Source organism: Drosophila novamexicana, unplaced genomic scaffold, assembly GCF_003285875.2.
Source record: "Drosophila novamexicana strain 15010-1031.04,08,12 unplaced genomic scaffold, DnovRS2.1 tig00000108-arrow-pilon, whole genome shotgun sequence".
Lineage (NCBI taxonomy): Eukaryota > Metazoa > Arthropoda > Insecta > Diptera > Drosophilidae > Drosophila > Drosophila novamexicana.
In genome coordinates this window covers 4,238,955-4,261,153 of record NW_020824772.1, presented here as the reverse complement: position 1 = coordinate 4,261,153, position 22,199 = coordinate 4,238,955, and the positions used below count along the sequence as shown (strand labels likewise).

The following is a 22,199-nucleotide window of genomic DNA, read 5'->3' as shown; positions in this document are numbered from 1 at the left end:
TAATCCGATTTTATGATGCGCATAGTCAAATTAACTTTTGTCTGATGTTGTTTGGACTGGCGCTGCTTCCTCCTTTCACTGCTGCGCTTGATTTCAACTGCTGCCAACTGCTTGGACTGCCCTCGCGAATTAGCATACAGACGTATATTGAGTATTTGCTGCCAACCGCAAGTGCAGGAGCCTTCGCACGCGCCAATTTTCCAAGCCGCTGGGCGGACGACGATTGCCCCCCCTCCGGCATCTGCGCCTGCTACCCGCCAACTGGCTGCAGCTGCAACATCGGCTCCAGTCAGGTGTTATGTAAAGGCTATTAGCCACAAATGCTGTTGTTGTTGCTGTTGTTAAGTCTGCTCTTGAGATCATTTGTTGTTGCTCTTGTTGCTCGCCGTGTTCGGCCCGTTCGCTGCTGCATTCTTTGAGCCCATCTCCAGCTATGACCAGCACCGTTAAGACGCCTTTGCACCAGCTATGGCTCCGGCTATAACTCTGTATCTGGGCCTGGCTTTGACTCTATGCTAAGCAAGTGCATTCATCTGGCCCCTGCTCGATGCCAGCTTATTGCATTGTTGTTGGCCACTGTCTCAGAGTGTTTTATTTTGATTTTTGAGCTGCAGCTGCGCTTGGTTGGATCTTGTTGGGATCTGCCCTCTCGGCTACTGAGTATGGGGCGTGCTAATGGCCGAGCTGGCTAACGTGAACGCTGGGCGCTAAAGCTCAGCAAGCGCACCTTGCGCTCTATATGTCCCATACCCATTGAAAATGTGTAGTAGAGCAGGTATACAGGTTTTGTGCAAGTATATGTAACAGGGCAGCCGGAGACATCATTCTTGGTTGGTTGAGTTGAACTAGCCAACTCTTTTACGCTGTGCTACTTTCTTTATGTGTTGATCTGTGATATTTTTTTCTCAACACAGTTTCACAGGGTATATCCTAGTTGAGCATGCACGTCTACATCACTTGGCTATATAGATATACATTGAAGGGAATGTCAACAAATAAGTTTACATTTTTTTCACTGCATTTCCACACATTACACGGGGTATCTCCCAGTCGGACACGCACGCCTACAGCACCTGTGCTTCTTCCTCGTCTTCTGCTTCTTCTTCTGCTTCTGCTGCGTGTTTATGTTAATAAGTTTGGCTGTTTATTGTTTTTATTATTACAAAGTCTATTGCCATTTGCTGCTGTTGTTGTTGTTGTTGTTATTGTTGTAGTTGCCTCTGGGCTGGTCTTCCTTCTTTCTTTTTTTCCATTTCTTTTCCATTTCATTTTGTTTCTTTTGTCTTCTTTTCAAGCCAAAACCCATTTTGGCTGTTGTTTTCGAAACAAAGCTGCAACGGTGCTTAGAAGACGTCTCCACATGTCAGCTACTCTCGGCCAGCAGCGAGGTCCAGGATAAGACCGGCTGCTGCTCATTCTTTTGACCCAGACTGTGTGGATGCGCCCACTGCAAGATTTTCATTTTCCTGCCACTTGTTGCACTTGTTGTCGTAGTTGTTGCTGTTGTTGTTGTTGTTGCAGCAAAACTAGTCGCTTCACATGTTCACATAGAGACCCAGCTTGGCTTGGCTCGGCTGAGCTTGCGGCCCGGGCACATCATTCAGTTGGCCGTGAGGTGTTTGCGTTGTCGGTTGTTTGCGCTGGTTGTTCGCGATGTGAGTGTGTGTGTGCGTGTGTGCAGGGTGTGTGGGAAATTGTATTCAAACGCTTTGCAAAAACGCATTCGAAAACTTCACGTGCGCGCGCGCCAATATTAAATTTCCGAATATATCCGTGCGATTTGAAAATGTGTCAAAATATGGCCATGGGCCTTGTTTATGCCGCCTGCCTCAGCTCTTTGATGTTCCTGTGGGTAGCTGCGGCTCAAACGGGACCAGTGCAAGGCAAGTTGCGGGCCAAAAAGTCGTTTAGGCCTTGTTAGTGAGTGTGCATGTATCTGTGTGCATGTGTGTGTGTTAGAGAGTTGTGCGTGCTGTCCACCGAGTGGATTTGTCAATGCAGCTTGACAACATCCAAAGTCTTGATGTCTTTCATCTCACGCTTTTTGTTGCATTGGCCAACTTGTTTGTCCCGTTAAATAACCCAAATTTCAATTTGAACGCCGTAAATTTACATTTGTCGGCGGCGATAAGCGACTAGGAAGTCGAAGCCCCAACATTGCAGTGTGTGCCAATTGGTCAATTTGTTGTCTGTTGATGCAACATGTGGCACATATATTCCACTGAATTGATCGCTTACCAACGCCTTCTGCGACAGTGCCAAAACTTGTTGGCCCATTTCCCAACCAGCTCCTGCGGCACCTCACTGTGGCGACACCTTATGACACCTTTAGAGAACGCCCCAAAACGTTGGGAAAACACGTCGCGGCGCACAAAGTTGAAATGGTTAACTGGAACCACTTAAAGAATGCCGCAATGTTCTAATTAAATCTTAATTTGTGTGTGTATGTTTAATTGTCTCGGTCTAGCTTGGCACTAAATAAAGCACTGGCCGCTTGAACTTAATGCTTAACTAGTACTCCCCAATGACTCCCCAACTGCTCACCTCTTAGCCAACGCACTCATTTGATTGTGCACTGTGCTTAGCATAAATGTGAAATGCACTCAAATTATATACCATTAAGATAATATGAGAGCATTGACAGTGAATGTGCCACACATTGTGTATAGTTAAAAGATGCAAAGCGATCTAGATCTATGTGAGAATTATGACACATGGATCTAAAGTGTTACAATACGATTTAGATGCTGGACTGATTGTTACTTTTAAATGCACCAGATATAAATCGATTAAGTGATTGTGGGAATTATGTGAAGCAAAAGTTGGACGTTGACAATGCAACGGATAAGCCACAGTTACATAAATAACTTGTTTTTCTGCTTACTTTTTTTCGGTATAAAATTTAAAAATTATGTGCAACAAATTAAAATTGATGTACCAGAAATTGGATATCTTGATATGTATTCCCTGGTCTTGCCCGTGCACAGTTTTGTGCCCACAATTATGGATATTACTTTTCCGATCCGATGCGGGTGGAAAATAAGTTTAAAGCAAATCGGGCAAAACTTAAACTTCGCCAAAAACTCTTTGAATCTATATTCTTCACAAAGGAAGCTTGGATTCTGCGAAAAGTGTGAAACACGTCTCAAATGAGTTTTCATCTTTGGAAATGAATTTGAATTTCTTCCAAGCAGGAATGGATTTAGCAAAGATCTTTGTAAATGAGTTTCATTCCGATTGTCTTAACGTGCAGCTCCAACCCATAAGATGAAAACTTCAGCTTCTAGCAGGCAGTCAGTCGGGATAAACTTTTTCATATGTATAGAGATAATTCTTAAAGGATATGAGAAAATTGCTGGTTCAGTTAATTCGATCATTTTATAAGTAAAAACCAAATTTCATTGCTTAAGTCTGGAACATAAGAGACAGGGTCCAATCCTCATACCTTATTCAATTTAACTATTAGTTGAGATACATTAGATAAGATCGTGAATGTAATATAAATTGGTGGCACATTGAAACACTTGTTTTAATTAAATATAAATAGATATGTGGTATTATACCTATTGTACTTACCTGCCTTAAGCGCTGGCTTCTTCTCAATCTTAGCTATGTTCAGATGAAACTGTAGCAACTCCAGCTGAATTGTTCCACCTGCATTTCCGGCCCAATCAAGTCTTGTGGCACAATTGCAATGGTACATTTCCATATTGTATGCATTTTAAGTATATATATATGTGCTTGGCAATAATCCGAGTTCACACCAAAACGAGCTAGAAACTGCAAGTAAATAGAAACTGCAGCTCAAATTGCAATAGCTGGCAGCTACAACAGCAACAACAACAACAACAACAATAAAACTTAAAAAAAAAATGAAATAAGACTAACAATAAACAAGTAAAGCCTACGAAAGACTGCGAAGATTTCACTCCAGCAATAATAAGGCAACAACAACCACAACAACAACAACAATAAACAGCAAAGACAAAAAGACATCTGAAATGATAGTTTCTCGCCGCCGTGTACTAGATGCTCCGAAAAAATGTCAGAAAGTCAGCCACTGAGGCAGTACGTCAGCCAAGAGACAAGCGGCCCAAGCCCAGACTGGAATCCAACGGGCGCCGCATCTTTTGTGCGGTTGCCTGTCACTTGGGGCACATTCGGTTGCCCCGGCTGCAGTGCAGCAGTTGTTGGGGCTAGCAAAAATAAAACAAAACATTGTCTAATTATGTCATGAGGGTGGGAACCGACCCGCAAGTCTTAACGCTAAAATAATTCGTTGATTGCAGTGCAGCAGCAAGATGAGAGATGGCAACAGCAGCAGCAGCAACTGCAACTGCAACTGCGACAGCTGAATGCATGTGGAAAAGTGTTGCAATTGCTCATGAAAATCACAGTTGGCTTGTGGGCGTGGCAGCGCCCAGCCACGCGACAAACGTAGAAAGTTTCGGCTAGTTGTTTGCCAGTTCCTCAAACAATTGGCCCAACGATTCGCTTCGCACGTTGCCTTATGGAGATTTTCAATTGTTGTTATATTATTTTTTTTCCGTTTTCGGTTCTCAGCTCGCAATTAGCATGCCAAATAAAAGAGAAACAACAAATTTGTGTAGATAATTTGTCAACGTTGATTTTTGTTGTTGTTTTGAGCGTATCTTAATCGCAGCTCTTGTCTATATTGTATTTAATCTGTAACTGTTCCACTTTAGTGGGCTCCGGCAGCTGTGTCTTCCACTCGCTAGATGGCGCTGCCACGGAAAGCGAAGGTGTGCGCTTCATACGGCTACGTGAGGACGCCCAGGTGGGCAAAGAAATCTTACGCGTGCAGGCCTATCCACGCTCCAGCGTGGCCCTTAAGGGCGCCGACGCCAGCGCCGATCACAAGTATTTTAATCTAACGGAATACAATTCCACGACTCTGGTGGTGAGCCTGGCGCGTTCCCTGGAGCGTCTCGTGGATCGCGATGTGCCCCGAAATTTGCTCAAGTTTCGCATACTCTGCTCTGGCAGGAACGAAAAGCTTGAGGAGGTTCGTTAACCGAAGATTCCCTTTCAAGTAGAAACTATAAATTCCCATCAAATAATTCCAACCACAGGGTAGCTACCTCTCCATTACGGTCTACATTGAGGATGTCAACGACAATGCGCCAGAGTTTCTTAATGTTCCTTATGTGGTTGATGTGGATGAAAATACATCCGTTGAGAGCATCATCTTTCAGGGCGTGCAGGCCTTCGATCGGGATAAGCCCAATACACCCAACTCGGAGGTGCACTTCAGCATGTCAACGGTTCCAGAACAGCTCTCCGCCGATGGCAGACCGTATTTTGCCCTGAAAAGTCCCCACCGACCGTTGTTAATACTCAAACGTGAGCTGGACTTTGATAACGGCATACGGCAGTTCAAGCTGCCAATCTTTGTCTGGGATCGTGGCACGCCCGCCAATCAGGCCAACACCACGATCACAATCAATGTGCGCGACGTGGATGATCTGCCACCCAAGTTCACCGAGGGCGTCTATCGCACCAAGATCAATGAGTTCTATCCAATGACCGGCATGCCCATACGCATTCCGCTGTACTTTGCGCCACCGATCATGGCCTTTGATCAGGACTCATTGAATGCCACACTCGTCTATGACATCATCTCTGGCAATGAGCGTCAGCTGTTCCGTGTGAATCCCCACAACGGAGTCATGTATCTGCAGAAGGAGATTGACCTGGAGGAGGAGAGTTTGCCGGGCAATACCTTTGTGGTGCAGCTGGAGGCCAGACAAAAGGATAATCCACTAAAGAAAGCTCTGGCACGGTGAGTATCCAACATCTCAAATAAATATCTATTTGCCGTTCCTTATCCACAATTCTGTCTTAGCATCGAGGTGGAGGTGCTTGATCTGAACGACAATGTGCCTGAGTTTGAGGCCGATTTCTACAACATATCTATTGTGGAGAATCTGCCCACGGGCTTCAGCGTCTTGCAGGTGAACGCCATTGATCGGGACCAAGGCGAGAACTCCGAGTTCCTCTACAATCTTGTCGAGAATAAAACAGCTGCTGGTGCCTTTCGCATTGACTCTCGCACCGGCTGGATAACTGTACGCGATGACCGCTTGCTCGATCGAGAGCAACGCAGATCCATACAGCTGAAGGTGGAGGCACTGGAACGCAATCCCTCCTACTTGGATGACAAGCATCTGAAGAAACCGGGTCCCAGCATGGTGCGAGTGGACATCACATTGCTGGACAGCAACGACAACAATCCAAAGTTCGATCATGGTAATCTGTACGAGTTTAAGGTGCCCATAACGGCAGCTGTGGGCTCTAAGATCGGTCGGGTGGCCGCTCACGATCCCGACGATGGCCCCAACGGTCAGTTACTCTACGAGCTACAGCGGCCCAAGGGCAGCGGCTACATACCTTTTCGGCTGGACAGCAAAAACGGCACCATCTATGTGGCTGGTCCGCTGCGACGCGGTCGCATCGCGGTGTTTGTGGAGGCCAGCGATCAGCCCACCAATCCCTCAGAGCGTCGCTTCTCCTTGGCCGTCATCACCATCGAAGTCTATGCAACGATCGATGATCAGGCGATCGATTTTGTGGGCGCGCCCTATGAATTTTGGGTGGGCGCGAGTACGCCGCTGGGCACGTCTGTGGGTCAGGTGCGCACCACATTGATATACGATGGCGAGGACGAGATAATGTACGATCTGTTGCACACATATTCCGAGGGCGTGCCTTTTGCAATCGAGGAGCGATCGGGCATTATCACAGTCATACGTGAGCTATCGGAATTCAAGAGGCGCATCTATAACTTTGAAGCGGTGGCCAATTATGTGAGTAGACAGAGGAATACCGGAAGATGCACATGTGTATAAAACGGAATTTAAATTCCTTTCAGCTCTTTGCCAACTCATCGCAGCCGCTGATCGCTTCACGCAGCTCACTGCCGCTGACTACAGCAGCCTCACCCGAGCTCAGCGATGAGGGTGTGCTTATAACGAATTTAACAATCCACATTGTAAACAAGCCCGAGCCGGAGAAGGTGCCACTGCGACCTGTCATAGAGTGAGTACGGATCTTGGGACTCAGTTGCATCGCGTAATGTACTCCATTTTCTTTTGTAGGGAAATCAATATGAATATAATCAACTTCCATGTGGAGGAGAATCTGGTGGGCGGCATTATAGGCCAGCTGCTCTACAAGAATGCGCTGAATGTGGCCAACAACGAGCTGGGCAGTTTTCGTGAGCTAAGCACAGCTGCGGGCAGCGGCAACCTCACCATGGGCAGCCGTTTTCGCAGTCGTAATCGCAGTCGCAACTCCAAATCGAAGCGACGGCTGCCGCGCCGTCTGGCGGGGGACACAAATCTGAAGCTGCGCTATATTATAGCCAATCAACAGGAGGTTATCAACAAGATAACCATTACAGAAGATGGCACCCTGCTGACGCTGATCGGACTGGATCGGGAGCAGCAGGCCAGCTATGAGCTCACAGTGATAGTGGAGTACAGCACGGGGCTGGTGAGCGGAGCGGGAATTTATCAGGTGAACATCAAGGTGGACGATGTCAACGATAATGCACCCAAGTTTAATGCGCTCACCTATGTTGGCCTGATCAATGAGAACTGCGCCGTGGGCACAGAGCTATCCATGAACCAGGCCATACAAATCACCGATGCCGATGAGGGCATGAATGCCGAGTTCCGCGTGCAACTCCAGGGCGACTCCAGCGATCAGTTCACCATTGAGTATGTCAATGCCAGCATTGGCGAAAATGCCAGCCAACATAAGCTGGCCCAAAGCACTGGTGCTTTCAATATATTCAATCTGACTGATCAGTGGAACGAGGAGTTCAAGTACCAGGAGCTGCACAACTCCTTCATGCAGTCAAACTTCAAGCTTAGCACCGGTCCTTACTTCCGGATTAGTTATACTGGTAAGCGCGGCCTGGACAGGGAGAAGCAACAGCTGTACAATCTTAAAATTGTGGCCGCGGACACTGGTGGACTCTCGGGCTATGCGCATCTTACGATTCTTGTGGCAGATGTCAATGATAATGGACCAATGTTTGAGCGCATTTCCGTGTTCAAGGATTCGCGTCTGGAAATTCGCGAATACAATACGGATATGGAGATCTATTTTGTGGAGAGCTCGCATGGCATGGTCCTGCCGCCTGCTGGCGCCAATGCCATGATGATGGCTCCACCCGCATATCACATACCCGGCTCCCCCAGACTGCATATGGAGAGGGAGAAGGGCAGCGCGGTTGGAGCCGTCGCTGGCGCTGGCGTTGTGGGTCGCGCCAAATCTCGCCGTCGTATGGCACGCGCCATTCCAGTTAAATGCCCCTTGTTTGCCATTTATGAGGATACGCCCGTGGGCGCCAAGCTGCTGCAGCTAAGCGCCAGCGATGAAGACTTTGGCAAGAATGCCCAGCTGCACTACGAGCTATACGGCGAGCAGGTGGAACGCTCACCGGGCATGCCCATGATCAAGTTGCACACCGTACGCCACTTTGCCATAGACAAGCTAAGCGGCGAGCTGACGGTCAACTATCCGCTGGCAGCCAACATTGAGATCTGGCTGAATCTGAGCGTAACCGATATAGACGGCCTCAAGGACACCACCTGCATGCGTTTCACGGTCATCGATGTGAACAATCATGTGCCGGCCTTCAAAAAGTCGTGGTACAGTTTTGACACACCCGAGGGCGACTACAAGGACAGTGTACTGGGCCAGGTGCTGGCCATTGACATGGATTACGGCGAGAATGCGAACATAACGTATTCTCTAAGTGACCTGCAGCTGCCGTTCACAGTGAAGCCCACCTCGGGCGTGCTGAAGATCAACGGCCAGCTGGATCGGGAGCTGCGTGCCAAGTACAATTTCCAGGTGATAGCCAGCGACAATGCAGAGCCCATGCAGCGTCTGTCGAGTAGCGTCGATATCGAGGTGAATGTGATGGATATCAATGACAATCGTCCCGAGTTCATTGGCTACGACGATCAGACCAAGGCGATCAAGTATATAGCTGATCTGGCAGATCGCACCATGATGTTGCCTGTCTATAAGGCGTATTTGGATCGTAGCACGCTGCCGGGCATGTTTGTCAAGCAGGTGAATGCCATCGACAAGGATTATGTGGGCAACGGCAATGGACTGGTGCTCTACTCCATATTGCATCAGGAACTGCATGCGCCAGTCTTTCAGATAGATTCCCGCGACGGCACCATCACCACGGTGTCAAATATACGGGGTTACAATGATTATGAGCACCTCAATGTATCTGTTATTGCCTCAGATCTGGGCAGTCCAGCGCTCTCGGCCACCGCCGTGGTGCTCATCAATTTGCAGGGCCAGGCGGTTACTGAGCCAACGCCGCCACCCAAGCCGGAGATTCCGATCAATGTGACCATATTCCAGCATCCGTACTATGACGTGCAGCTGACGGAGAACAATGAGGCGCCTATTGAGGTAATGCGTCTGAACCTCACGGCTGACTTGAATGCCGAAAACTATCGCTGGTCACTGTGGCTGGAGGAGGGTCTGGACGAGTCCGATGCTCATCCACCGTTCGAATACGATGCCAAGAATATGCTGCTCTACGCCCTCAAGCCATTTGATCGGGAGCACATCGCACGCTATCAGCTCCGGGTACGCGCGGATCGCCTGAGTCGAGGGGCACGCAACTACGCCAAGGTATCCTATCCGGTGGTCGATGAGCGCGTTGAGGGCCTCTCGCCCAGTGAGTGCCGCATTGTGGTGCGCATCGCAGACGAAAACGATAATTCACCCAAGTTCCGCGGCAACGGACAGCCAATTGTGGCCGTGCTGCCCCGCAGCGCCAGTTTCGGTTACCACGTGACCCGCGTCACAGCCACGGACGCCGACGAGGGCCTCAATGCCGAGATTCGCTATCGTCTGCTGAATGAGCCCACTCGACTCTTTGGCATCGACGACCTAACGGGCAACATACGTCTGTTGGGCGATCTGCCACTGGACGAGCGCATCTACGGCTTCGATGTGAAGGCCACCGATCGCATGGGTGCCGATGACGGACGCAGCGGCATTGTTAATGTCTTTGTGTACATCATAGACGAGGCCAAGCAGGTGCGTCTCGTGGTGGCCGGCATGCCGGTAGATGTCGAGCGTCGCATAGACAGCCTAATGGATGCACTCAGCTCTGCCATTGGCAAGGATGTGCGCGTGCGGCTGCTGGAACCCAATTCTGGAGGAACCGAAGTGGCGTAAGTTGAATCAACTGAAATTTGTATATACTCCCAAATAAGGGAGTCTTCGAGGCCAATTGTCTACATACATATTAATTCTCGTAAATGACAGGCTTTTACAGTTTATCGTATAAGAAGCTGGGTCGAAACAAGTTTGTTGCTCAATCAAACTTGTTGCGGGTTTCAAGATATCCTTACAAAATAGGAACACTTTATTTTATGGCACCCATTGGAACAATCTTTCATATATACAGCTCTTCTATGAAACACTCTTCTGTTTTTTCCCAAGTTATTTATATCTTAACTAAACTTAAGAATTACATTGCTTCGATTGATTAAGAATTAGTTTCAATATCTTCCCCAATTTTCTCAGATAGATATACGGTCTCAATGTCTTTCTTAGATGATATCTAGTGTTCCTAATACCATTACATCGGTCAGGAAATGTCTTATTAAACTGAGTAACTGCTCAGGATCGTAGGAAGTATTAAGACAAAAACCGAACTCTTTTGTATTATCATAAGTATAAGATTAACATTAGTCTACATCTCTATATATACCTATGCACAGCACCAATGCCTACATCTATGCCGTCGATCCACACACCAATTCCATTGTGGAAATGGAGCAGCTGCAAGAGTAAGCAATAAGCCCACACAACCGACTGGAATCCAAAAATGATTAATTTCTATGATTTGATAGGTCTTTGGCCGGACTGCAACTGGATGCGCTGCAGCTGCAGCAGCTTCAGCATCAGACAGGGGACAGCAGCAAGACAATGCCGCGCATCATCGAATTGGCCGAGTTCGGGCAGGCGCCGCGTCCCACGCACGCCTCCGCCTCCAGCTTTATGGGCGGCCTGGAATTGGTAACTTTGGTGCTGCTGGCGCTGGTTAGCCTGGGCGCACTTATAGCTGCCTGTTGTTACCTGTGCATGCGCCAGAAACGGTAAAAAAAAATACATAAAAACTGCAACAGAAAGACTGCCAAACGGGCGCTTTAATGTAGCTCATAGATGCATTTGTGCTATCCATAGATATTAACATACAAACACATACACATACACATACATATACATATACATGCTTAGTCTAAGGCCGTCTAATAAATCTCTTTAAGTGCAGATCAAATGACTTAGTTGTTGTTGTTGTTGTTGTTTTTGGTTGTTGGCTGTGCTCTGGAAAACCGGCTGCAGCTGCCGATCACCTGGCCGTTGGAATTCTAACTGTAAAAAAAAATCACAGCGCACAACAAAAACAAAAACAACAACTACAACAACAACTGCAACTGCAACTGCAGCCCAAACAGCTGGCAATTAAGCTTAGCTTCTACAGAACTGTTGACAACTGCCACTCAAATGTGAATGTGAATGTGAATGTGAATGTGAATGTCAAAGCCATTTTGTAAATCTGATCATACCCTCTCACTACCATCTGCTTGCAGTCAGCTCTGGTCACAGCGCGACTTTGCCGCCTCGGAAGCCGGTCTTGCCTATACCATAGCCGGCGTCAACCAGTCCCGGTCGCAGCAGCGACGCCAGCGCCAGCGGCAGCAGCGGCACACGCAGCGCTGCAGCAAGGGCAGCAGCAACATCGGACAGCAGCGTCCGACAAGCGGCTTCTTGAACGAGTCGGTGTGCTCCTCGGCGCAAACCCAGTCGACGGCAGCGGCCACAGAGAAACTGGAACAGCAGTTGCATCACCATCACCAGCAGCAGGCGCTGGTCACACAGCAGCAGCATCATCAGTACCTGAACGAGTGAGTAGCAGGCATCAGAAACTGGTTCCAAATTAAGCCAAATGCCTCCAATTCCAGACAGCAGCAGCAGCAGTGCCAGCGAGAATATATAGACGTGCCGCTGCCCAAGTCCATTGCCAAGGCGGCGGCCGCGGCGGCAGCTACTGCAGCCGATGCGAATGCCCCATTTGTGCTTAAATACAACTCCTGTCAGCCAGTGAACAATCTGTAAGTTAACAATCTTGTTTAAAGCCATGCGTGTTTAAACCGACTTCTTTTAGCAACAACTATGAAACGTCGCTGTTCTCGCTGCACTCCACTGGCCAGGACTCGGGCGTAGAGTTCCTCAGCAGTCGCGAGCTGTATGAAACCTCGCCGGACTCCTTTCAGCACAGCGGCTCCAAGCGGGTCAGCAATGCGGAGCTGCTTTGTCCCAGACACGCCAAGGCGCACATGGAGCTGCGCCAGCAGCCCCACACGGACAGCAGGTAGGTGGCCTTCACCCAGACCATCAGCTCAACTCAATTGGCTACACTTGTTCGCTACCCATTGCAGTGATACCTACGAGGATTCACTGAAAACGGATGAGCCGCTGGTGGCGCACAATTGCCGCAACGGCAGCTGCGAGCATCGTGCGCATCAGCATCAGCATCAGCACCAGCATCAGCACCAGCATCCGCATTACCAGAACACCAAGTTCGAGAAGCGCTCCTCCTGCGTGCGGCACTCCTTCTCGGGCGTCAAGGATGACCTCATGCAGCACTCGCCGCAAATCTCGCTACGTCCACGTGGACACGCGCTGCGCAACTCGATGAACGATCTGGAGCAGCGGCTGCACAATTTGGAGCAGTCCTTTCGCCGGCCCCTGGAGTTCAGCAAGTCGAACTCCCTGTTTTAGCTGTTAAGTGAACCAAGTGCAATGTTTAGCGTGTAGCTCCTCCTCACTAATAACAACCAAGTGCAATAAATGAAGCTTTCTTTATTTGAAACATTAGGAACAGCATGGATCCGAGATTCTAGCTGTCAAAGTATTTGCGAAACTCCAGGCAACCCGCCCAGTTGACATCCCAGCCAGGTGTTTCCAACTTGGCCTGTTCGTACCATCTGGCCACATTGCCATAACCCTTAAAGTCGAAGCCAGCCACATCGAAGGAGGAGACGCTGGCCAAGATTGATATATCCGCCAGAGTTAGACAATCGCCCGCCGCATAGCTTTGGCCCTCCAGCAAGGTATTCAACAGCTCAAAAGCAGCCTCAATCTTCTTGTAGCACTCCGCATTGGGCGCTTGCTTTCGGAAGATCTGCGGATAGTAGTAATCCGCAAAGCTCTTGTACAGTGTGCCCATATCGAAGTACAAGCGCTGATTGATAAGCGCCCGCTTTTGTACATCGTTTGGATACAGAGTGCTATCCTTGCCATACTGCTCCACCAAGTACACCATTATGGCACGCGATTCCCACAACGAGAAGCCCTTGTCCACCAGGGTGGGTATCGTGTGCTGTGGATTAATTTTCAGGTACTCCGGCTTGAATTGGTCACCAGCGCGTGTGTTGATAAGAATCAAATTATTAAACTCAATGCCAATTGCCTTGGCCGTCATAATGACCGCACGGCAGGGCGCAGATCCGGGTCGATAGTAGAAGTCCATAATGCTATTGGGGCGTATTCAAAAAAACAAACATTCATATTCATCAAAAGCTGGCACAAAGCGACTAAATATAATCAAGCAAACAGACAAAGAAAACCAGCCGAGCGTCGCGCACATTTCGAGATCTTCACTTTCTTTGGATGACATAACACAAATATAGAAAAAAAACGTCTATGAAATATGTCTATAATATTCACCTGTTTTCGGCGTTTTTCGCTGGGCAACTGAGCCAAGATCTGTGCTCAAAGACAATTCCATAGACAGGCCTCAGGCCAGGTGATAATTAACAAAATTATTGTTTTTGATCCGCCAAAGAGAGCTGTACTAAATATACCTTTCGCTACTCTTTTAGTTACGCTCAATGCCCCTCCCTAACATACCCTGCAATTAGCGTCAAGTATTTTCACTGATGTAAATTTTGCTGTTTCAGCCCATATTATTAACATTCATGCAGTCTCAGCTGTTGGCGAGCTCTACATAAGTATTTAATATCTTATCGCACGTGTATTTCCAGATACTCAGCGTTATCAGTACCCCCAACTGACTGCTCATAAACACAGTTAACAAGTGACAAAATGACTTTTACCTAACTGATAAGCTGAAGTACTCAGAGTCGTTGACTCTTTTCCATCTTAGATAAGGCGTACATGGCAACAATAGTTTTAATAATATGCCTTCAATAACATATATTAGGGTATAATATCAATGAATAATTCCTATAGCTGCGACAAATACAATTTCTTGTAGTACAAGCAGCCCTCCCAGTTTTCCTCCCAGCCGGGCACCTCTTTCTTGGCGCTCTCATACCAATTGGCCACATTGGTGTACTTGCTGAAGTCGTATCCAGTCACTTCGAAAGTGGAGACGGTGGCCAAGAGCGCAAAATCAGCCACAGTTAGGCTATCTGCAGCCGCATACTTCTGGCCCTCCAGCAGAGAGTTGAAGGCAGCGAAAGCAGCATCGATCCTCTTGAAGTTGTCGGGATCAGCCGACTTCTTGACATCCTCAAACAGTTGCGGATAGTAATAGTAGACATAGCTCTGATACAATGTGCCCAGATCGAAGAACAAGCGATGATTGATCAAAGCTCTCCGCTTAGGATCCTTGGGATACAGTGCATCATCTTTGCCGTACATTTCTGCCAGATACAGCAAGATGGCACGTGATTCCCACAAGGCAAAGTCACCGTCAACCAGCGTGGGAATCGTGTGCTGTGGATTAATCTTAACAAACTCTGGCTTTAAATGATCACCCGCATCCAGGTATACCTGCTTCCTGTTCAGCTCCACACCCAAAGCCTGCGCCAACATCAGGATCGAGCGGCAAGGCGCCGAGTAGAGCATATAGTAAAAGTCCAGCATATTTACTAGAACCAAGAAATGTCAGATTATTATATATTAAGTTAAATTTGATAAATCACGAACGATGTGATTCGAATTTCTGTTTTGCATTTTATGTTTGATAAACATGGCAATACCGTGTTGTTGTGCTGTTGTCCTTATATAGTTGACTATAACGGATTAAATAGCTGGAATTCTTTTTGTAATTCGCAATTTGTATTTTATAAGAAACTTTTGAATATTTGTAATGTTCTTGAGAGCAATAAATATTTATGCACTTGTTGATTTACAATGCAACAAAATGGGATTTAAGATTATTAAATGTGCGGCACACATCAAATAACTGTTATTTATTGCTCTGTGGCCCACATTAAAAAAGCAAATTTAATATTTTTACCTACTCTTTGATTGCAATTGCGTCCTTCCTGTTTATGGCAAGCATATTTAGCAACTGGTGTGAGATATTGTGATAGGGCCCGGCATGCATCGAGAGAGTAACAGAAAGAGAGCGACCGTTATATAACACTTTGCTAAAACAAAAGCGGACTGAAAGAGAGAGAGCGCAAACTTACATATGTATATATTTATTACACGCACACATACACACACTCTGTGTTAGAGCTCGTTATACAATTGCCAGCTCTCTGTGCAATTTATTCATCCAACCATGTACTATTATAAATTATGGGTACCTCATAGCGTCTAAGCTCACTCCGCATATGTACAGTTAACCTGCTCGTAGGCGGGCAGCACAGTCGGACAATTTTGTCCGCTCAAGAGTGGCCGGCCAATGGGAGTGACCCGACTTATAAATTGCACACATTAAACAAAAATAGTTAAAGAGAAAAGCCAATAAGTTTTCTTAGCATATATACAAAAAGTAGTTTATCTCTTAAATTGTACTCAGTAAAAATGAATACTCTTTTATTTTAAGCAAAAAATTAATTTGCACCAAACTCTCGCTTGATACAAATTTGCACACAACATTGAACGATTTCAAATCGTTTTGTGAGTAAGTATGAATAAATTATTATATAAAATATAATACTCGCAAATGTATTAAGCTTATTCGAAGTACTTCTTGAATTCCTGGCAGCCGGCCCAGTTCTCATCCCAGCCGGGACACACCTTCTTTAGGTTCTCGTACCACTTGTTCACGTTGGCGTACTTGCTGATCTCAAAGCCAGCCACCTCGAAGGTGGACACGCTGGCCACCAGGGCAATGTCGGCCACGGTGAGTGAGTCACCAGCGGCATAGGTCTGACCCTCGAGGAAGGTGTTCAGGAAATCGAAGGCAGCCTCGATCTTCTTGAAGGCCTCAGGATCGGCAGGCGCCTTGGCGAACACCTGCGGATAGTAGTAGTTGGCAAAGCTCTGGTACAGCGTGCCCATGTCGAAGTACAGCCTCTGGTTGATGACGGCGCGCTTCTTGGGGCACTTGGGGTACAGGGAGTCGGTCTTGCCGTACTTCTCCACCAGGTAGACCAGAATGGCGCGCGACTCCCACAGTGCGAAGCCATTGTCCACCAGCGTGGGAATAGTGTGCTGAGGATTGATCTTCAAGAACTCGGGCTTCAGATGCTCGCCGGCCTGCAGGTTCAGCAGCTTCTTGTTCAACTCAACGCCAACAGCCTTGGCCACCATGATGACGGAGCGGCAGGGCGAGGAGCCGGGCAAGTAGTAGAAGTCAACCATTTTTTGCTATAATTAGAAGAGCACACAAGGCAAACGACCATTAGAGATGCGATCCATAATTGAGCAAAAACACACATAATGAATTTGGGTCCAAATTTTATATTTAATAGCGCGAGATTCGTAGTCCTCTGATGTCATAGACATAACTTGCGGCCCTTGCTTTAACAATTGAGTTTTAGTTATTCTCTTCTTTGGTTTTTTCCACACATCAAGTATATACTTTTTTTTGGCTCAACAAGTTCTTGGACGACACACAGACACAAATGCACAGTTATATTTTACACGCAGACACTTACTTTTAGGATTGTAGAAAACACGCGGCGCACTGTACCAAGTATCAAGCAACACTGTTGGCGCTCTGAAGAGACGTTCTGCTTTTATAGACCCCCGCTGTATCAGAAACTGCGAGCGAGCAGCAGGCGACCGGCCGCTATAAAACCGGCAAACAAATATGAACATAGGTATCTGCTGTTCGCGGGGAGCGCAGTACATAAATACACACACGCTTATGTATATGGTATAGGGTATATACAAAGTAAGCTGCCATAAAGAGCGCGAGTTGTTTTCGCGTGTTTGCCGTTGCTTTCGCGTATTTGTTGTATTTGTATGCATGAGTGTGTTTGCTTGTATGTATGTGTTAAAGCTATAAAACAAATTTATAAAGAGTTGAATATGTATATACAAAGATACATATGTATGTACATGCATATGAATATAATTAAAATTGTAACTTCATAACCAACTTGTGTATATACTTACATACATATGTATGTATGTATATGCAGCACATACCCTTCACTTGTGTGTGGCGCCACAGAAATCGGCAACTTTCTAATAAACTCGTTGCACCACATTGCGGATCGCCTCAATTTTTGGAGGAATCATTTGGCTGCTCTCTTTGCTGCCTTGGTGCTCTCAGCACAGCATTCTTTTTGCCGCCTTTTTGTTTGCAAATTTATTCGCTTATTTGTTTGTCTCTCTTGCTTACATTCTCTACTATTCAATTATACATACAATTGTATGTGCATGTTTCTGTGCCTGTGTGCGTGCTATACATATGGCTGTGCATATAATATAAACAAAATTATATTCAATTTCGTGAACTATAAACATTTTTGTTTATCGCTTTTGTGTGAATTCTTTGCGACTTGTGACAGCTGTCGAATCGAACTTAATGCACTTGAATTATATTTGAAAATAATCACAGCAGCTTGTTTGTCGAAACCAACACAAATATTTGCAAGCACATTGATACAAATGTGTATATCCAGCATACATGTATGTATGTATATACATACATGTGTACATACACACATACATTCGCGTGTAGTGCATACCTACATGTTTTGGTAGTAATGCACATTTCGCCCAGAACTATAACTGCGCAGTCATACAATAATTGTGAACTATAATAATGGTACATTTACCATTAGCCTTGAACGTATCAAATTGTACATGGGCTGACATATATACATATGTATATGTATATATATATATGTATGCATAAATAGTATAACACTTTGTGACGGCCAGTTGCCCACGCCTCTGACATGCAAACGATTAAGAGTAAAAGCTTTTCCAAAAAAGGTAACTAAAGTATATAGGTACACTACCTGCATCGCTTGTATGTATGTTTAACTAAAATTTATTGACTTTCCATTAATGCTGACCAATGCTAACTTTGCTAATGGTGATTACTGCGGCTAATTGCAATACTACCTATGTAAACGTACATTAACTAGGGAATACAAAAGATACTCTCACACTCTCACAGCAAATATTGTAAGTAAAGTCACGCAAAGTTCTTATAAGACATGCATACTTACATACATAATTATAGATTTGCATGCTTAAACACTATTCAATTATCTTATCATTATCTTAACGACCATTGAGGTCATTTTTGAAGTCATAGGAGATCGCTAGGGTACAAAAAATATCTATGGATCAGTACATGTGATGAAATTCGGAAGTTCCTGCATTCTTTTATAAATCATATGTGACTTGGCAAATCATTTGCACATACGACTCGAATATTCCATGGCCTGTCCCAAACATTGTGTAGTTTTTATCAGTTTCACAATTTGTAAAGTTTATTATAAGCATGACATTGCAAAAAATTAATTATAAACAACGCGAGCATTTGCCGGCTCTGTGGAGTACACGTCAGGAATACCGCAAACGAAAAACAACAACAAGTTAAAGTATACTGCCCGACTAGGAAATACCCTGTGCCGAGCGAATGCTTTGGTACTTATAGTCCGACCCTATGAAATGTTAAGGATTTAAAAATGGCAGCGAAATGTGTCCACAAGCGAAAGCGCAAGATTCGAAATGAGAATATATATAGTAAATGAAGTACGAAAAGCAGCCTTTTGTCATGAACATAAAACCGTCATACCTTTTTTTTCTATTTTGAATACGCATAGGGTATACAAATTGGCGATGCGTCAGCATAAAAGAGCGAACGAGTGAGAACTAGCAGTTGAGAGCGTTAGTTTAGTCACTTCTCCAATGCCCAGAATATTCGAAGCATTCAGAAAACCCCAGAGCCTACAAATGTAGAAACAGAAGTAGATACCGGCAGCTTACTCATGTATACATAATTTAAAGATTCAATGAAAAACATAAACAAAAGAAGCCAACAAACAAGTGGTTTGGGTTTTACGGGCGCTCCGAGATGACGAAGAGCCGAAAATGTAGAGAAAGGTCGCGGCATCTATGCTATGAACACAATTCAGCTGCCCAGAGAACCAGTTTGCCTACATTGACGACGCGTGCGTCATAGGCCCCAACAGTAAACAGATCCCTTGGTGAACGAAGAGCATTGACAAGCGAAGAGAAGCTGGAAATAAGAGATTTTTAAAGAGAGTCGGCGTTAAGCAGTTTGAATTTGTATTCACACCCTGTAGATATGAAACTGGCTGAGAAGGCGAACAAATAGTGATAGAAATTTAAGCACTGACAACTATTTAACGATCTAACAATTAATTAAAAGTTAGAGAAATACATATCGTATGCTCCGCTCACAAGTTAAAACAGTTTATAAAACGTGTAGGGTATATGCAATTAAGCTCTATTCTGACAATTTCAATGTGGCTGAATGTACATATGGAGAACGCAGATAACTTACAGGGTGTGTTTAAGTTGAGCAAGCCACTTCAGAGCATTCTTGCTTGCCTCATTTGAATACTTAGATGTATTTTTATATGTATACAAATAGTTTGATATAAGTATTATATACTTGAATTGTTGTAGATGTAGGAACTCAGTCTTATAACAGTTTGGTAGCTGGGACGTGCGAAAGGTTATTTTGTAGAATCTTTAGAATTCGGATATCTACAGGTAATTTGTAACTTCTATTCTCATGATGTATATAGATGTAGATGCACATATATATTACATATTTTGCTGTGTTAGTTACACCTATATTTGTATAATGATAAGTGGCGATAACTAAGAAATAATATTATCAAATACAGATAGATACATACAGATACACATACTCAATGTGTGTGTAACACACACTCTCACACCTGTTCGTTAATCTATGTTTAAACAAAAATAACTCAGTGCCGGTTCGTTTCACCTGCCCAGAAAACAGACGACGGAATATCCACTGGCAAGATGGACTTTTATTATTTGCCGGCCTCAGCGCCATGTCGTGCCGTTCTTATGGTGGCAAGGGCGTTGGGAGTTGAGCTTAATAAGAAGCTTCTAAACACCTTGGCAGGTGAGCAACTCACACCGGAGTTTGTGAAGATCAATCCGCAGCACACGATCCCAACGCTCGTGGACAATGGCTTCTCTGTGTGGGAATCGCGCGCCATTCTTGTTTACCTCGTGGAGCAGTACGGTAAGGATGACTCGCTGTACCCGAAGGATCCGCAGGAGCAGGCGCTGGTTAATCAGCGCTTGTATTTCGACATGGGCAGCCTGAGCCAGAGTTTCGCCGACTATTATTACGCACAGTTGCTGCAGCACAAGCCAGCAGACCCAGCACAGTTTGAGAAGGTGAAAACATCATTTAATTATCTCAACGGCTTTCTGGAAGGTCATCAATTTGTTGCGGGCCATAAATTAACTGTCGCGGATTTTTCCATTCTGGCCACCGTGTCCACGTTTGTTGTGGCCGACTTTGATATCAGCAAATATGCCAATGTGGCCAGATGGTACGAGGCAGTTAAGAAGGTAATACCCGGCTGGGATCAGGGCTTAAACGTAATGAAAGAGTGGATTGACGCTAAGCGAAAGGAAAATGCAACCAATTGAAACACTTGTTATGAAAACATATGTATTATCAAGAACTTAACAAATTAAAAATCAACAATGCGAAAAGTTTCTACCAATTTCCAAACTAGATTTGAGCTATATAAATTGAAAATAACTAGCCATTTTTGTGTCCACAATCGATCAAATCGTTTTTAATACCCAACGAATGTTTGAATTGTATAAGCCCAATGACGAGCAATTTTCCAAAGCCAACACATTATGACTAAATGGAGCCCGATAATGAGACACTCACGTCACGCCTTATCTCTGTATCAGCTTTTACTATATTAGCCCCAGCCCCGACCAACAGCATTTAGTAGTCGCTCACATTCTGACAGCACCACACACGACCCACCAAATTGTGAAAATGGACTTTTATTACTCACCTGGCTCGGCGCCCTGCCGTTCCGTTCTAATGACTGCTGCCGCAGTGGGTGTCAAACTTAACAAGAAGTTGTTGAACACCAGCGAACAGGAGCAACTGAAGCCGGAGTTCCTAAAGCTTAATCCGCAACATACGATTCCAACGCTGGTGGACAATGGCTTCTCCATCTGGGAGTCGCGTGCCATTATCGCGTATCTGGCTGAAAAATACGGCAAGGACGACTCGCTCTATCCCAAGGATCCACAGCAGCGTGCTCTAGTTAATCAGCGGCTATACTTTGACATGGGCGTGCTGTACCAGGCCTTCGCCGATTATTACTATCCCCAATTTCGCTATAACAAGCCAGCTGACCCTGAGATGTATAAAAAGGTGGAGTCTGCCTTTGCGCTCCTGAACACCTTCCTGGAGGGTCAGCAATATGTAGCCGGCAGTAAGCTGACAATTGCCGACATTTCCATTTTGGCCTCGGTTTCGACTGTTGTTACAGTGGGCTTCCCCCTTGAAAACTATCCGAACGTTGCCAAGTGGTACGAACATGTCCAGAAAGTGACTCCTGGCTGGGATGAGAATCTAATCGGCTTGGAGAAGCTGAAAGAGCGCATAGCAGCAATGAGCAAGAAATAAATTCTGGCCATCTTTAATTAACCTATATTTATGTCTACTATAATATACGTACACCTACTTTAGTTTGATCCATGACACATCACAATATAATTAAAAGCGTGTTCTTAAATAAAAAATAACACAACTAGTTGAACTAAACATGTACATTTATTATATGATTGCCAAACAGCTCTCAAAATGTATACGGTAGAGCGACTTTAAAGGGGGTCTAAAAAAACGACAAGCTCTGAAGTCCAATGTCGGCTGTTCAAGCGGTGCTTATTTATTTTCTCTG

The 22,199-nt window shown here is 45.5% G+C and overlaps 5 protein-coding genes across 5 annotated transcripts; 3 read left to right on the top strand and 2 right to left on the bottom strand.

Annotated features, from left to right (window-relative positions):
- The first annotated feature begins 1,798 nt into the window (after positions 1–1,798).
- Positions 1,799–12,917, top strand: LOC115771704 (cadherin-89D). The gene is made up of 12 exons (XM_030717524.1): positions 1,799–1,916; positions 4,707–5,026; positions 5,094–5,803; positions 5,867–6,827; positions 6,893–7,059; positions 7,119–10,241; positions 10,794–10,862; positions 10,926–11,171; positions 11,667–11,981; positions 12,039–12,188; positions 12,242–12,448; positions 12,516–12,917. The coding sequence occupies exons 1-12, from the start codon at positions 1,799–1,801 to the stop codon at positions 12,856–12,858; spliced, it is 6,729 nt and encodes a 2,242-aa protein (XP_030573384.1). The 3' UTR covers positions 12,859–12,917.
- Positions 12,918–12,952: 35 nt separating this feature from the next.
- LOC115771703 lies at positions 12,953–15,400 on the bottom strand. The gene is made up of 4 exons (XM_030717523.1): positions 15,351–15,400; positions 14,330–14,975; positions 13,807–13,875; positions 12,953–13,613 (listed from the first exon to the last, which is right to left on the bottom strand). The coding sequence occupies exons 2-4, from the start codon at positions 14,968–14,970 to the stop codon at positions 12,977–12,979; spliced, it is 1,347 nt and encodes a 448-aa protein (XP_030573383.1). The 5' UTR covers positions 14,971–14,975; positions 15,351–15,400; the 3' UTR covers positions 12,953–12,976.
- A 443-nt stretch (positions 15,401–15,843) lies between these two features.
- On the bottom strand, positions 15,844–17,032 carry LOC115771909 (glutathione S-transferase 1-1). Its single transcript, XM_030717799.1, has 2 exons — positions 16,941–17,032; positions 15,844–16,650 (listed from the first exon to the last, which is right to left on the bottom strand). The coding sequence occupies exon 2, from the start codon at positions 16,642–16,644 to the stop codon at positions 16,015–16,017; it is 630 nt and encodes a 209-aa protein (XP_030573659.1). The 5' UTR covers positions 16,645–16,650; positions 16,941–17,032; the 3' UTR covers positions 15,844–16,014.
- Positions 17,033–19,894: 2,862 nt separating this feature from the next.
- LOC115771907 (glutathione S-transferase 1-1-like) lies at positions 19,895–21,001 on the top strand. Its single transcript, XM_030717797.1, has 2 exons — positions 19,895–19,989; positions 20,242–21,001. The coding sequence occupies exon 2, from the start codon at positions 20,272–20,274 to the stop codon at positions 20,914–20,916; it is 645 nt and encodes a 214-aa protein (XP_030573657.1). The 5' UTR covers positions 19,895–19,989; positions 20,242–20,271; the 3' UTR covers positions 20,917–21,001.
- Positions 21,002–21,084: 83 nt separating this feature from the next.
- Positions 21,085–22,053, top strand: LOC115771908 (glutathione S-transferase 1-1-like). Its single transcript, XM_030717798.1, has one exon. The coding sequence runs from the start codon at positions 21,284–21,286 to the stop codon at positions 21,923–21,925; it is 642 nt and encodes a 213-aa protein (XP_030573658.1). The 5' UTR covers positions 21,085–21,283; the 3' UTR covers positions 21,926–22,053.
- The last annotated feature ends 146 nt before the right edge of the window (positions 22,054–22,199 follow it).

What these genes read in the sequence shown, in the direction of transcription:
- LOC115771704 (XM_030717524.1), top strand. Translation starts at nt 1,799, where the DNA reads ATGGCCATGGGCCTTGTTTATGCCGCCTGCCTCAGCTCTTTGATGTTC. An exon ending in TTGAAGCGGTGGCCAATTAT is followed by an intron (nt 6,828 to 6,892) that starts GTGAGTAGACAG and finishes AATTCCTTTCAG; the next exon opens with CTCTTTGCCAACTCATCGCA. An exon ending in GAAATGGAGCAGCTGCAAGA is followed by an intron (nt 10,863 to 10,925) that starts GTAAGCAATAAG and finishes ATGATTTGATAG; the next exon opens with GTCTTTGGCCGGACTGCAAC.
- LOC115771703 (XM_030717523.1), bottom strand. Translation starts at nt 14,970, where the DNA reads ATGCTGGACTTTTACTATATGCTCTACTCGGCGCCTTGCCGCTCGATC. An exon ending in AAATTGTATTTGTCGCAGCT is followed by an intron (nt 13,876 to 14,329) that starts ATAGGAATTATT and finishes ACCTGGCCTGAG; the next exon opens with GCCTGTCTATGGAATTGTCT. An exon ending in GCGAAAAACGCCGAAAACAG is followed by an intron (nt 13,614 to 13,806) that starts GTGAATATTATA and finishes ACGCCCCAATAG; the next exon opens with CATTATGGACTTCTACTATC.
- LOC115771909 (XM_030717799.1), bottom strand. Translation starts at nt 16,644, where the DNA reads ATGGTTGACTTCTACTACTTGCCCGGCTCCTCGCCCTGCCGCTCCGTC.
- LOC115771907 (XM_030717797.1), top strand. Translation starts at nt 20,272, where the DNA reads ATGGACTTTTATTATTTGCCGGCCTCAGCGCCATGTCGTGCCGTTCTT.
- LOC115771908 (XM_030717798.1), top strand. Translation starts at nt 21,284, where the DNA reads ATGGACTTTTATTACTCACCTGGCTCGGCGCCCTGCCGTTCCGTTCTA.